We start from the raw sequence: 16,125 nt of genomic DNA on the forward strand, positions 1-16,125 counted from the left end.
CAGATTTCAGGCTGTTTTCAGTCAGATTTCAGTCAGATTTCAGTTTTCAGAGCAGTTTCAGGCTGTTTTCAGTCAGATTTTTTTCAGTGTTTAGTCATTTCAGTCTGTTTTCAGTCAGTTTCAGGCTGTTTTCAGTTTTTTTTTTTTCAGGCTGTTTTCAGTCAGATTTCAGGCTGTTTTCAGTCAGATTTGTTTTCAGTCAGTTTGCAGGCTGTTTTCAGTCAGATTTCAGTCTGTTTTCAGTCAGATTCCAGGCTGTTTTCAGTCAAGTTTTCAGGCTCAGATTTCAGTCTGTTTTCAGTCAGTTTCAGGCTGTTTTCAGTCAGTTTTCAGGCCTTTTTCAGTCAGATTTCAGTCTGTTTTCAGTCAGATTTCAGGCTGTTTTCAGTCAGATTCCAGGCTGTCTTCAGTTTCAGTTTTGTCAGTTTCTTGTTTTCAGTCAGATTTCAGGCTGTTTTCAGTCTGTTTTCAGTCAGATTTCAGGCTTTTCAGTCAGATTTCAGGCTGTTTTCAGTCAGTTTCAGGCTATTTTCAGTCAGTTTCAGGCTGTTTTCAGTCAGATTCCAGGCTGTTTTCAGTCAGTTTCACGCTGTTGTCAGTCAATTTCCAGGCTGTTTTCAGTCAGATTCCAGGCTGTTTTCAGTCAGTTTCTGTTTTCAGTCAGTTTCAGGCTGTTTTCAGTCAGATTCCAGGCTGTTTTCAGTCAGTTTCCATGCTGTTTTCAGTCAGTTTCCAGGCTGGTTTCCTGTTGTATTTGAGACTGTTTCCAGGTTGTTTTTACAGCAGGTTGTTTCCAGATTATGTATACACTGTTTCCTGTTTCCAGGCTGGTTTTCTGGTCTAGTTTCAGTCTGTTTCCAGGCTGGTTTCCTGGTCTGGTTTCCAGGCTGTTTCCAGGCTGGTTTCAAGTCTGGTTTCCAGGTTGTTTCCAGTCTGTTTCCAGATTACTTATAGACTGTTTCCAGGTCTGGTTCCAGGTCATTTCCAGTTGGTGACATTACTGAAATACTTTTCTAAACACATTAAATTCTGGTGTAAAGACTTAAAGGGTCCGAGTTTACGAGAATTAAAGGACTGTGATAAAATTTACAAGAATGAATCATAAAAGTATTTGACAGCTTTCTATTGGACAGTCCGTGGTTTCTGACCCCGCCTCCTTCCTTTGTTCACTAAATAAAAACTCACACAGTGTGTGTGTGTGTGTGTGTGTGTAATGACAGAGAAAAGCTCAAAGCTTCATAAGAAAGTGACACCAAGCCACTAATTTCTGGACATGAAGCTGAGATTAATGTGAGGTTTATGTACGGAGGCCGATTAAAGGACAAATTACACTCAAAACTGTCACTGCATCATTCAAAATTCACCCTCTTATTAAAGACGTGAGAATCTGCATGATCTTTGTGACAAAGTATTAACAAACGTCACACTCTTAGCATGTTTGAAGGCACAGGTTTTGTCATGTGCTCTTACTTAGTCATGAACTGAGCTGTAACAAGGAAACCACTTTAAAAAAAGTTTCATCTTATAAAACGTTTATCAGTTTAAGTCTACGATATCATAAGAACACATTCACGTCTTTATCTCCCTGACAGACAGACTTTTCCCACAGCAGCTTAAATCAGTGATTTTAGCTGCAGGGACACAGGAGCTGCTGGTCCTCTGCTGCCTCATGTGGTACCTTTGTGTCACTGAAGTAAATCTGAGCAAAGGATCTCAAATGCCGAAGTGACAAAATCAGACAGCGGATCAACAACTCCTGTGTGTGTGTGATCAATCACTGATTTACTCTATGAGGTTTGGTGTGAGAGAGTGAGTGTTTTACAAAAACCTCCTTGAATGAGAGGAAACTCGAGTCAGTCGAGATGGATGGATGAATGAACGGCGTCAGGTTGTTTCCAGGTGGTTTCCTGGTCTGGTTTCAGGCTGGGCTGGTTTCCTGGTCTGGTTTCAGGCTAGGCTGTTTCCAGGCTGGTTTCCTGGTCTGGTTTCAGGCTGTTTCCAGGCTGTTTCCAGGCTGGTTTCCTGGTCTGGTTTCAGGCTGTTTCCAGGCTGTTTCCAGGTGGTTTCCTGGTCTGTTTCCAGTCTGACGATGGATGAATGTTTACGGTGAAGACGTAAAAATGTGTACTCCCAAACTGTAGGGGGAGCTCTGAAGAGAAGAAGACTTGTAAAGTTCTGCTTTGAAGAGAACAGGTTTCAGACACTGCATTTATACTAATTCATACACAGTCTGTGTTTGGAGGTCAGATCTCGAGGTCATTGGAGAAACTGTGTCTCAAAGCACTTTACATCATGTTTCCATGTAAGTGCATGTTGTGGATGACATCACTGCTTTAATCAGCACTGTTATTGTGTCACTGAGGCTCAGCCCTGTATTTATGAGCCTTGGCACAGACTTCAGAATCCTGGTCCTGGTCCTGGTCCTCGTGAAAGTGTGTGTTTCTGCTGTAATTCAGAGCTGCTGTTATGCACTGGCACGCTGCCACCTGTCATCCAAAAAATATGTATTGGTACCATCTGCAGCGAACATGATATAACGTGTTCGTGTAACTCGTGTTCTGACAATAGCCAGCGCAGGAAGAGATTTACCAATGACCGAGAACTCGTCTCAGAGCAAATAAAAACACACATAGGGGACGATCAAACATGAACAGCAATGAGTCTATACGACTGTCACTTTGTCCTGGGTCACATTCACCGCTACGCTCCATTTAAAGTCCAGCTAACGTAACCTGCATGTTTTTGGACTGTGAGTGGAAACTGGAGAACCTGGAGAGAACATGACCCTCAGTCACACCTGACCTTCTTGCTCTGAGGTAACAATGCCGGCCACTGTACCAACGTGTAGCCCTGCTGCACTTCTGCTGTGTTTCCAACGAACGGCGTCAGCGAACGTCATTAGTGAACGACGTCAGCGAACGACATTAGCGAACAACGTAAACGAACAACTTCAGCGAACGACATTAGCGAACGGCGTCAGCGAACAACATCAGGGAACGACGTCAGCAAAACGACTTCAGCAAATGATATAAACGGAACGATGTTAGCATACAACGTAAATGAACGACTTCAGCAAACAGCGTTAGCAAACAACGTCAGTGAACAACATCAGGGAACGACGTAAATGGAACAACGTCAGCGAACGGCATAAACGAACGACGACAGCGAATGACGTGAACGAACGACTTCAGCAAACGACGACAGCGAACGACGACAGCGAACGACGTCATCGACTTCCATGGAACATTTGCAACAGAGTGGGATCATGAGCAGATCTTGGTTCTCTCAGTCCAGAAAAGCTTTTTCTTGTTGTTCTTAACTCAAATACCTGCTTTGCATCTTCTCATGCAGCCTCTGTGCTTTTGTTCCTCAGTCTTCTGCGAACCTTCACTGCTGCCCCCTGGTGGAGGCTGATGCTGACGTCACTGACTGTTGTTTTCAGGTGTTTTTCTTTGTTCTTTGTTTTCAAAGACCCGGTCTACAGTCCAGCGGCTGGTTCTGACCTCCAGACCTTCAGCGACGCGTCCTTCACATCTCAACGGCGAGGTCACATGACTCATATCTGCTGCTGTACTTCCCCGTGAGTAAATTGTTCTACTGCTGATTCAGCGGGGAATCATTATACGTCTGAACTTGTTAAGAACTTTGTCGTCTGATGGATCAAAGTGTGATTCTGCAAACACGGGAGTATGATGATGATGATGATGATGATGGTTTATGACGTCATCAGTGAGAAGGTTCTTCATCAGCCACCGTCAGAAAATACGTTAAAAAAGCTCAAATAAATCAACACTGTTTGGTTAAAGGCTTTTACTTTGAAGTGCTACGAGCCGTGTGATTGGATGGGTGTTTGGTGGGCGGAGCAACACCAAACCATAAACACCATGAAAACTCTCGTGGTCATTTTATGTCTCATACATATATGAATGTGAGTAAAGAGCAGCTGTTGTTTTTATGTTTAATGTTTTTAACGTTACGTCGTCAAAAAAACGCCCAGATAACAACATGAAACTCACTGGTTCACACGTTCACAAATATGAGTGATGGAGTGAATAAATCACACATCATTATTATTATTATTATTGTTGTTGTTGTTGTTGTTATTATGTATGTGTGAGTTAAAGATGCAGAAACTCTCGTACTGCACCTTTAAAATGCATGTGTTTGTGAGTGAGTGAGTGTGTGTGTGAGTGAGTGAAGGTGCTGACAGGAGCACCTTCACTCACTCACACACACACACACACACACACACACACGTGTAAACAGCGACTCAGCATCAGCGCGGTGGAATGCTACGCTATGCACTTCTGCTGTGGTTCTGTTTTATGGTTTTTGCAGGAAAACACTGAGCTCTATCAGCTGTGTGTGTGTGCGTGTGCGTGTGTGCGTGTGACGTGTGCGTGTGTGCGTGTGTGTGTGCGTGTGTGTGTGTGTGTGTGATAAACCACTGAAAACAACAGCTGCCGCCTCAGGCCTCACGGAAACTCCACGGCAGTGATTCACCTGAAAAGGCTTCACCTGGACCCAGAGATGACAAGATTAGACCTGGATTAGACCTGGATTAGACCTGGATTAGAGCGCAGATTGCACACAAAATCAATGCAAAGATGCAGATTTCATAAATTCAAGACGATGAACGTGTCCTCTGACCTCTGAGATGTAAAGTTTTAAAGTCGTTTCAGAGCAGGAGGAGAACGTTTGTCCTCCACGTTCTTCACGCGTCATGAACGTCAGTGAGCTGAGGAGAAACTTCACGCTGGTTTTTAGGCGATTTAACGGAGACACACTGATGTGTTTGAAACACCTGAGGGAAGCTCTGACCTCTGACCTCTGCTGCCTCGTGTGGTCACTCACACAACATTGATTATTTGATCATCTCTGATTATCAGAGGCAGGAGGATTCTTTAATATGAGGCTGTTTCTGTGTTCTGTGGTTTGTTTTGGCCCAGGTGCACGGTGGTCTGCCGGGTTCCGTGGGTTGTCGGGTCACAGGTTTGATCCCCGTGCCCCGGAGCTTCACTGGCCTGCAAACGTCTCATTCATGTGAAATCTGATTTACAGCCTGTGCCCGACGTCTCTGTCACAGTGTGAGCGCGCGTGTCCACGCTTAATGCAGAGCAGACGCATGGATGCAAGCGGACGCTCTGCAGCTCCGCCTCCTCCTGAGTGTGTGTGCACGTGTGTGTGTGTGTGTGTGTGTGTGCGCGCAGACTTCACCACAGCACTAGAACAAAGAAGCTGGAAACAGACCCAGAAAACTGCAGCTTTTTTTCTGCTGTGATCTCAGTTTTCATGCTTCTTCATCTTCATCATGGTCTTCATCATGGTCTTCATCATGGTCTTCATCACGGTCTTCTTCTTCTGTGGTTAAATGAGGAGGTTTCCTGTTTTCAGTTGACGTCAGCAAACATGTGTGTGCAGCGTTTTCTGTGACACAGAAGTTTCTGTCGACAGAGTTCACGAGTTCTTCACAGCCTGGAAAACTGGGGAAGGATTTTACTTTCAATCCCACTCGTTAGATTACATTACATTAGATTAGATTAGAGATTGATCACAGTGATTTGCAGAACTTCAGTCGTTATAATCCAGCTGCACATCAGAGATAATTCAAGTATAAAATAAAAAATACTAAAAACAAACAATAAAACAAGAAAATACTGTAAAAAATATATAAAAACAACACAAATCAACAAGGAAAACAGGTCAAATCCACGTCTCATACTGGATCATATATATGTATACATATACATATATATATAAATATATATACATATACAAAAATCAAATTCTAAATCTCTAAATGTCAAAGAACAACAAAATTAATTCAAAGTAGATTTCAAATAATTAACATAACTAAAAACTACAGTTAAGTATAAATGAAGTATAAATTAAGTATAAATGAAGTATAAGTTAAGTATAAATGAAGTATAAAAGTATAAATGAAGTATAAGTTAAGTATAAATTAAGTCGTCAGGTTTATGGCAGCTGAAAAAAAAAGTCTGTCTCTGTTGATGTTAAATAAGTGTTTTGCAACAGTTCAGTGATTATGAAATAAATCAGGGCGGAGTCTGGAGGAGGAGGAGCAGCAGCATTAAAGCAGGTCACATTAACCTGGATTACGTTAGGATTAAAGGTGATTATGAAACTATAGATGAGCAAAACCAACAGAAAATCTACACATTTATCACAGTTGTCACATGACTGCGTTTGTCCTCCTGCAGGTCTTTGGTGTTCAGGTTCAGGTTCAGGTTCCTGGATGAATCCGTGTGGATCGGACTCTCAGTCCAGCTGCGGTCAGAGAGTCTGTGTCGGTGTTTCAGTGTCTCCTCACCGGCACTCATGAACTGACGTGACCTTCAACAAGTGACACAAACACCCAGACTCTGCTGCCCTCTGCTGCTGAGGAGAGGGCACTGCAGCAACAGAGTGTGTGACATCATCACGCCGTGACACATGACCTCCACCGTGTGTCACACATGAGCTCCTATGTGTGATCATTTCTCCATCACTTGGGTCAAAGTTCATCTTTGTCTCAATCTGAACTGTTCTAACACTTGAGGAGGGAACTGTATCCTCCTGTGATCTCGTTCTAATCTCAGATTACAGACACTCACGTGTGTCACTGTGTTACGACCCCGCCCGTTATGGAGAGCAGTAACAAGACATTGGGAATCAGAAATGAGGTGGAAAGGGACAACTGGACTGGTTTTAGGGTAAAGTCAGGCATGTAATTAACTAAGGAGGGTGCACATGCACAAGAAAACACAACAGAACGAGGCTGTACAGGTGCTGACAAATAACTAACACACAAAGTAACATCATCCACTATTTTGTTCTTAAAAAAAAGGAACACCAAATAACTAAAGGTGGTCAGCACCCAGAAGCTTTACAAACACAAAACAAACACAAAACAAACAAGCAGCTATTCTGCAAAAGAAACTCAACAAAAGAAGGAGAGACCATCAAGGTCCTCTGTGAACTGGTTAAATATACAAACATTTAATACACTGGCTGAAACAACTCATATAGTTTCCAGCCAGGCAAACTAAACAAACACTCAATTTCAATCAAGCTAGCTATTTATTTGCTGCTGGAGTTGATTGCAGAGTCTCGATTGGTAGATTCAGCAGATTCACAGCATCACCAATCACAGACGCAGGTGAACAGGATGCAGGAAGTACGCCGCCTCTGCTTCAGCCGTACCAATCCTCATCAGGGAGTCGCACAGCTTGCTTTGCATGCCTGGCAGACTCACTCATGGGAACACACAATGAACATATACTAATCAGCAGCAGCGGCCGTAACACACTGTGTGTGTGTGTGTGTGTTTCTCTCTGCAGTGTTTGCTGTGTGTCTGTTTGACCAGCCTGAGGAGGTCAAAGGTCACACTTTCACCACAGTCAGAACACCCACTGAGAGGAGGCGGAGTCCCGGTCAGACGGAGGACAGCAGTAGAAAAGACGAAGCGTCTCTGCGGCGTCTCTGCAGCGTCTCTGACAGCATGGAGCTGTACCTGGACCTCATCTCTCCGCCCTGTCGCTCCGTCTTCCTGTTCGCCAAAGTGCTCCAGATTCCCTTTGACTTCAAGCTGGTGCAGCTCATGACGGGTAAATGTCCGGTTTGTTCATCCAGATGTTTGTTACGTAATCTTTGCCCCTCTCTTTGTACCTCTCTTTTTCTGTGATGACGCAGTTTAGAGAAACCTTGACTTCTCGCGTTAAAGAAAGGAAGGAAGAATAAAACTCCCGGGGTCAGAGGTCAAAGCATTTAAACAAAACATGACATCATCGCTGAGGTGTTTGAGTTAATTCAAAACAGACGAAAAAGAGAAGACGAGAGAGGTTGTTTTTTAAAAAGATCTCGGGCCAAATTTGCTGCCATCTGCTGGATGTTTCACATAATTACACTTATGTACAAATAACTTTTAAAGGTGCAGTGTGTGTAATGTAGTGTGTTATTTAGCGTTCAGTTAGCATCAACATTCAAATCATGTTTAGTTTGTTTACTTTAATGCGGTCATTTCCCGCTGATCTGATATAAATAGAAAAGACTCATTGTGAGTTAATGTAAACAACAATGAATCTGTCGTTACATGAAAGACAGTTTAGAGTTTAGAGACTTTTCTGGACTTTGTTTTGACAGGTTTTCAGATGGAGCTGCTACACAACGTTAACATGATCTATTATTGTGTTTGTGTGTGTTTGTGTCTCAGGTCAACAGTACAGTGAGGAGTTTGGCCAAATCAACCTCATTAAGAAGGTTCCTGTCATGAAGGAAGGAAGCTTCATTCTGACAGAAAGGTCAGGGTTTGATTCCCTCACGTCGACAGATCATTTAAAAAAAGTTCTAATCTGATGTTTGAAAAGTTAAACCACAGAAGAAAAGTCAGTAATCATAGTTTATCCAGTGTTAGAAACATGGTGTTAGCTTTAAAAGCTAAGTTAGCTACAGTAGCTACAAGGCTGGTGATCTGAACAAAGTTTATCCAGTGTTAGAAACATGGTGTTAGCTTTAAAAGCTAAGTTAGCTACAGGGCTGGTGATCTGAACAAAGTTTATCCAGTGTTAGAAACATGGTGTTAGCTTTAAAAGCTAAGTTAGCTACAGTAGCTACAAGGCTGGTAATCTGAACAAAGTTTATCTAGTATTAGAAACATGGTGTTAGCTTTAAAAGCTAAGTTAGCTACAGTAGCTACAAAGCTGGTGATCTGAACAAAGTTTATCCAGTGTTAGAAACATGGTGTTAGCTTTAAAAGCTAAGTTAGCTACAGTAGCTACAAGGCTGGTAATCTGAACAAAGTTTATCTAGTATTAGAAACATGGTATTAGCTTTAAAAGCTAAGTTAGCTACAGTAGCTACAGGGCTGGTGATTTGAACAAAGTTTATCCAGTGCTCGAAACACATGATTAGCTTTAAAAGCTAAGTTACCGCGATAGCTTAGCTAGAGCTGGAGAGCACGACAGAGTTTTATCTTATGTTAGCGATCACTTTATTAGTGAAAAGGTGACAATGAGCTAAGTCAGAGCTAGCGAGCAGAACCAACATCTGTCCAATGTTTGTGGCTTTATAAGCAAAGTTAGCCAATGTAGCTAAGTCTGCTCAGGAGCAAGGTTTATTCAATGTTAGAAACACAGTATTAGCTTTACATGCTTAGTAACCCGAGGTAGCTAAACCCTAACTTACAGGTCAGTTAGCTACAGTTTATTAAATGTTCATTTTATCATTTAAAGACGAGTTAGCTTAGGTAGCTAAGTTGGACCTGATTATTGAAACATAAAGTTTATCTAACTTTAACTTTGATAACATAATGAATCTAAAGGTTTGTTTTATTTGAACGTTTTTTTAATGCCGGAGAAAAATACCCATAAAAACAATTGTGTTCTGATAAAGTGAATTGTTTTATTTGTGTCAAATTCTAAATGAGGCAAAAGTATAAAGTGACATTTTAAAGGTTTTTATTTTCATGAAAGTCGTGGTTCATAAATGACATTTGTGTTTGTCTCTGTCGTCGTCGTCGTCGTCTGTGGCAGCGTCGCCATCCTGAAGTTCCTGGCACAGAAACACGCCTCGTCAGCGGCGGATCACTGGTACCCGGCCGACCTGCGGCAGCAGGCTCGCGTTAATGAATACCTGTCCTGGCAGCACCTGAACCTCCGGGTTCATGGCTCACGGGTCTTCCTGCTCTGGGTGAGAGTCCAGCGCCGCGTCCTCACCTGACCTGAAGAACAAACTGTGACGTAACCCTGGTGCTTTATCGCCCAGAACTCTAATCACTGATTCCTCTGTGATCAGGCCTTTTATCCTCTGGTCATGGGCTCAGAGGTTCCCAAGAAGAAGACGGACGCTGCTGTTGAAGATCTCAAACAGTCCCTGAATCTGCTGGAGGAGAAGTTCCTGCAGGACAAGCCGTTCATCATCGGAGACCAAGTGTCTCTGGCTGATCTGGTGGCCATCGTTGAGATCATGCAGGTAATAATAATCTTTGTGTTTTCTTTACTGCACAGGAAAGAGAGAGAGATTTCATTTCAGGTTCTTGAAGAAGATCCTGTGAAACTGGACCTAGAACAACCAGGACCACATTTCTCTGATGCTGCTCAAACTGACAAAATCCCTCTGTGAGAGTTAAAGCCAAAGGAACGTCGGCTGTAGATCCATGTAGAGACCACTGCTCAAGTTGTTGAGTTTTTTATTTATTATTTATTTGATTGAACTGTTTTAATGTTTTGTTCATTTTCTTTGTCAGTCTGAATTAAGATCATCTGATTATAAATCAAAACACAGGGTTTATCTCATATGATCTGCATCAGTTTAAGTCTACGATGTCTTAAGAACACGTTCACGTCTTTGTCTCACTGTGAGACACACTCACTCTCCCACACCAGAAAATCACTGATCACACACACACACACACACACACACACTGCTGCCTCCATCACTCAGTTCAAATGTCCAAATGTCCAGTTCAAATGTCAAATTGAAGTCCTTTGTTCAGATTGACCTCAGTGACACAGAGTGACCACACGAGGCAGCAGAGGACCAGCAGCTAAAATCACTCATTTTCTCTCTGAGGTTTGGTGTGTGTGTGTGTGTGCGCGCGTGTGCGTGCGCGTGTGTCGTCGTCTTAGTCGAGGTAAAGTCGGAACAAATGTGTTTTCAGTCGGCGGCGGAAGATCAACCCATCAACCGGACAGCACAAAGCCTCCACATCTTCCGCCGCCGACTAAAAACACATTTGTTCCGACTCTACCTCGACTAAGACGACGACACGTATATGGCACTTCATAGTTTGATCTACTTGAAGCTCTTACTTAGCTCTTATTTGTACCCAAATGTTTAAATGCACTTTGTAAGTGGCTTTGGATAAAAGTGTCTGCTAAATGACATGTGATGTAATGTCATGTGTGTGTGTGTGCGTGTGTGTGTGTGTGTGTGGCAGCCCGCTGGCACCGGCCTGGACGTGCTCGAAGGTCGTCCGCGTCTGATCGCCTGGAGAGAGCGAGTGGAGCAGGAAGTGGGTAAACAGCTGTTTGCTGAAGCTCACGCGTCGATCGTGAATGCGAGCAGCGTCTTACAGGAGATGCAGAGCAGCAGCAGCAGCCACCTGCAGGCGCTCGTTCCCAGGTTCCAGAAGGTTTTACACCATTTCTCACTCATATGATTACAGCGGGTTTTTAACCTTCAGGTTAAATCATCTTCAGGTTTTGGTGCTGAGGAATATTTACCTGCAGCTGAAGCGTCAAACATTTCCCAACAATAAAAACATGAGTTTTATGAAACGGAAAATGGGAATTTTTCTTCTAAATCTCAGAGAGTTTGTAACTTTAAGGTTACAGCAGCTTAAAGTCACTGGCTGTGTTATCATCCCTCTAAGGTACAGGTGTGTTCCTAATCCAGATTACTGGTGTTTCCCTGGTGATAAATTAATATGTTATTAATTATTATTATAATGTATATATGTATACATATATACACGTATATATGTGTATATGTACGTATATATGTATATATACACAGTATACTGTATAAATGCATATATGTACGTATATGTGCACATATATACATTATACTGTATATATGTACATATATACAGTATACTGTATATATGCATATATGTACGTATATGTACAGTATATGTGCACATATATACATTATACTGTATATATGTACATATATGTATATATATACATATACGTACATTAGACATATATACAGTATAATGTATATATGTATACATATATACGTATATATGTATACATATATACGTATATATGTATATAATCAAAAGTCATTTTCTGATAATAAATAAATAATAAAAATATTCTTAAGTTTTAGAAGTTAAAGTAAAAGTATTCATAAAGCATTGAGTTAGCCACGGTGGCTCAGTGGTGGCTCAGTGGTCGGGCCAGTTTTTCAACTAGAAGTGTGTGAATGTGTGAACACAACAAACAGCCTCAGTCAAACCAGGATTTGAACCGCTGACCTTCTTGCTATGAGGCAACAGTGCGACCCACGATCCCCCCCACCAGCAGAATGTCTTTTCTGGACTCTGGCAGGACGTCAGAGAACCCACGCAGACAAACAGAGAACATGCTAACTCACGCTGACACAACAACGTCGAGAGCCGCCGCTCCACCGTGTGGCCCCAGGTCAGCGTCTCCAGAGTGTAACGATGAGTGTTTTAGTTTCTTCTTCTTCTTTTGCAGAAGTGAGGCTCGTTTTACGACCGTGAACATTATGTGAACCTTAGACGTTAATAACTGTACATGTATATAATAATATATATATATATATATATATATATATATATAATAATTCTCCTTAATGCTTTATATTAGCCTGTGTTTTAGGTGTGGCTCACCGTGGTCACATGACCTCTGCCGTGCTCGGATTCTAGAAAAGTCGTGTGAACTGAAATATTTTCTACTTTGTTTAAAATGTTAAAAAATGAAGTTGTTTTAAATTTGAAGGTAACAAAAAAAAACCCTGAACTGTGCAAATGTCACCAGTGTTTACTCTGTGTTTGAGCAACCACAGGTCAAAGGTCAGACGGCTCACTGAGGCGGAGTCCTGGTGAGACGGAGGACGGTACAAAAGACGGAGAGGACGCGGCGTCTCTGCGGCGTCTCTGCGGCGTCCACACTCTGACAGCATGGAGCTGTACCTGGACCTCATCTCTCCGCCCTGTCGCTCCGTCTTCCTGTTCGCCAAAGTGCTCCAGATTCCCTTTGACTTCAAGCTGGTGAAGCTTTCTGCAGGTAAATCCATCGACAGCAGACACTTTAATAATCTGTGCATGGTTTTAATCTCTCACATTCTAACGACGACACACGTCCGCTGCGGGAAGGTCAACGTCCTGTCGGCTTTGACTCCCTGATAAAAACAACAGTGCTGAAGACATTTTTCTAAAAATCTTTCCAAAATTAAGTCCTAATTACTAAGTACTTATGTCACATTTTCATTAACGTCAGGACTTTGACTGTGAAACAATCTGAGTTTGTTTGAAAGAAAGAATCACAACAACACAAGTGACGTTCTAACTGTGTGTGTGTGTGTGTGTCTCAGGTCAACAGTACACTGAGGAGTTTGGCAGAATCAGCTCCATCAGGAAGGTTCCTGTCATGAAGGAGGGAAGCTTCATTCTGACAGAAAGGTGAGGGTTTGATTCCCTCACGTCTACAGATCATACAGAGAAGTTTAAAAAGAATAAACTGTGAAACAGCTTTAATGTTTTCTTAGAAATCTGATCCTGAACAAGTCAGACGACGAGAGACACAATCACAGAGAAAAACTCAGTTCAGTAGCATCAGCTAAGTAGCATCAGCTAAGTAGCATCAGCTAAGTAGCATCAGCTAAGTTTTTGCGATGTTCACAAGTTCAGTTAGCAAAGCTATCTACAGAGCTAGCGATTAGGAATTTATCAGGTTTATCCAACGTTAGCTGGAGATAAGGTTGATATTCATCTGATGTTAGTAGCACATTATTAGCTTTAAATGCTAATAGGTGATATATAGCTAAGTTAAAGTTAGTGTTTGTGTAATTTAGCTGTAGCTTCACAAGCAAAGTTAGCTAAAGTTTATTTCATGTTACAACAGCTTTATAAGCTAACTTAGCTAAAGACGCTGAGTCAGTCGAGCTTTAGCAACACAAGTAAGTAAGTATTAAGAAAGTGCTCACATGTTAGCTATGTTAGCTCAGGTGCAGAAGTCCAAGCTCATGATGTGAGAAAAGTTTAGCTCATGTTAGAAATGGTATTAGCTTTGTTTAGCTGTGTTAGCTGAGATCGCTACGTTAGAGCTGTGTTTGTGTTAAGGTAGTTATGGTAGTTAAGGAAGTTAACGTAGTAGTTAAGGACTGCTGTTTACTAATCTTAAGTTTGTGATGAAGTGACACGAAGTAAATGTTGAAGCTCATTTTTATTTTTGTGATTCATGATGTTTTAAATGTAGATTTTTAAAAAAAATAAAAAATAAATAAATAAAAAGCACTAAAACTAATATTTACTCGACGTTTGACTCGTGTCGTGTCTGTGGCAGCGTCGCCATCCTGAAGTTCCTGGCACAGAAACACGCCTCGTCAGCGGGGGATCACTGGTACCCGGCCGACCTGCAGCAGCAGGCTCGTGTTAATGAATACCTGTCCTGGCAGCACCTGAACCTCCGGATTCATGGCTCAAGGGTCTTCCTGCTGCGGGTGAGAGTCCAGCGCCGCGGCCTCACCTCACCGTTTGTTTTACATCGTGAACTTTGACGTTTCAGTTCCATCAATCACACACTGTAGAAACGCCATCAGTGAACTGAATGGTGTAACACTTTATCACCCACACTGCCACCAGGGGGCGGCCTAGATATCATCACTCCATTGTTTTCGTCTTCAGACTTTGTTGTTTTCTGGCGCTGGCTCAGTGTTGGGAATTTGAAAAAAAGTATTCAAGGCCCTTGAATGTTTCTGAATTAATAGATATGGGTCATTGAAAGTGCTTGACTGTAATGCTTCAGGGTTCCCATGGGTCCTTGAAAGTTTTTTTTTTTGGGGTCCCTAAACGAAGTTGCAGAATTTTTGCAAACTTCCCAAAAACTTTCCTTTCAGATGACACTTGGTTTGTTTCCACGTTAAATTAGGGACGTGTGTTACACTAGGGTTTAAATCCTGTTGTAACACAAATAATTAGGTTATTAAGTGACCTTTTAATCAATATACTGTATAAATACTCCAATAAATGATGACGATTGTCAATGCAACAGCCTTTAAAAGCAGGACATGAGTGTGTGTCTCCTCTGTGGACAGACCCTGTATCCTCTCATCATGGGCTCAGAGGTGCCCGAGGACAAGATGGACGCTGCTGTCGAGAACCTCACACAGTCCGTGAATCTGCTGGAGGAGAAGTTCCTGCAGGACAAAGCGTTCATCGTCGGAGACAAAGTGTCTCTGGCTGATCTGGTGGCTGTGATTGAGCTCATGCAGGTAATAATGTTGTTTGTATTTACAGTACTGCTACTCACCACTAGGTGGAGCATTAGTCCAGGAAATGTATATCTGTTCCAGGTACTGAGCAGCTGGTGCTTGTTGTTGACACGTTCCCTCTAACACACTTAAAATAACTATTTCTATTCTTTTATCTTTTGTTTTGACACATTGCAGAACTAACATTTGTATTCATATTTCTCTCCTGTAAATATTTGCACTCTACTCTTTTATTTTCTTATCCAGTTTTTTATTTCTCTGATTTATTATTTTGTCTCTTCAGTGTTTGAAATCCTTCATTCAGGTTTATGTCAGTGACACAGAGTGACCACACGAGGCAGCAGAGGACCAGCAGCTAAAATCACTGACTTTCTCTATGGGCTTTGGTGTGGGAGAGTGAAGACTTTCTGTAAACCACCTTACTGTTCTCAGGTGTGTGTGTCTGCGTGTGTGTGTGTGTGTGTGTGTGTGTGTGTGTGCAGCCCATTGGAACCGGCCTGAACGTGCTTGAAGGCCACCCGAGGCTGATCGCCTGGAGAGAGCGAGTGAAGCAGGAAGTTGGTAAAAAGCTGTTTGATGAAGCTCACGAGTCGGTGATGAAGGTGAACAGTCTTCCTCAGGAGATGCAGAGAAGCAGCCACCTGCAGGCGCTCATTCCCAAGTTCCAGAAGGTTTTCAACTGGTGAAATTTCCCACTGATGTGACAAATGGTTTTAACCTCAGTATACAGTATATATATATGTATATATATATATATATATATATATACATATATATACGTATATATTTAACGTATACGTATATATTTAACCTCAGTATACAGTATACATATATATATATATATATATATACATATATATATATATATATATATATATACATATATATACATATATATACATATATACGTATATATTTAACCTCAGTATACAGTATACATATATATATATATATATATATACATATATATATATATATATACACGTATATACATACATTCTTCAGAGGATCATTTACCTGCAGCTGTGTGGTCACACTGACATCCAGCTGACAGTTGTGCCATTAAATACATTTTCAAGCAATAAAATCCAGAATTTTACAAAATCCAAACAGTGCAAGTGGATTTCTTTCTCACACTTTTAAGCTTCAACTGTTTTTCCTGCT

At 41.7% G+C, this 16,125-nt stretch overlaps 2 protein-coding genes across 2 annotated transcripts; both read left to right on the forward strand.

Annotated features, from left to right (window-relative positions):
* Positions 1–7,366: 7,366 nt before the first annotated feature.
* On the forward strand, positions 7,367–11,283 carry LOC122769762 (glutathione S-transferase theta-1-like). Its single transcript, XM_044026577.1, has 5 exons — positions 7,367–7,607; positions 8,213–8,300; positions 9,531–9,687; positions 9,793–9,969; positions 10,937–11,283. The coding sequence occupies exons 1-5, from the start codon at positions 7,502–7,504 to the stop codon at positions 11,156–11,158; spliced, it is 750 nt and encodes a 249-aa protein (XP_043882512.1). The 5' UTR covers positions 7,367–7,501; the 3' UTR covers positions 11,159–11,283.
* A 518-nt stretch (positions 11,284–11,801) lies between these two features.
* Positions 11,802–15,714, forward strand: LOC122769033 (glutathione S-transferase theta-3-like). The gene is made up of 5 exons (XM_044025294.1): positions 11,802–12,755; positions 13,063–13,150; positions 14,034–14,190; positions 14,785–14,961; positions 15,444–15,714. Exons 1-5 carry the CDS (start codon positions 12,650–12,652, stop codon positions 15,645–15,647), a joined length of 732 nt encoding a protein of 243 aa, XP_043881229.1. The 5' UTR covers positions 11,802–12,649; the 3' UTR covers positions 15,648–15,714.
* The last annotated feature ends 411 nt before the right edge of the window (positions 15,715–16,125 follow it).

Source organism: Solea senegalensis, linkage group LG5, assembly GCF_019176455.1.
Source record: "Solea senegalensis isolate Sse05_10M linkage group LG5, IFAPA_SoseM_1, whole genome shotgun sequence".
Classification (NCBI taxonomy): domain Eukaryota; kingdom Metazoa; phylum Chordata; class Actinopteri; order Pleuronectiformes; family Soleidae; genus Solea; species Solea senegalensis.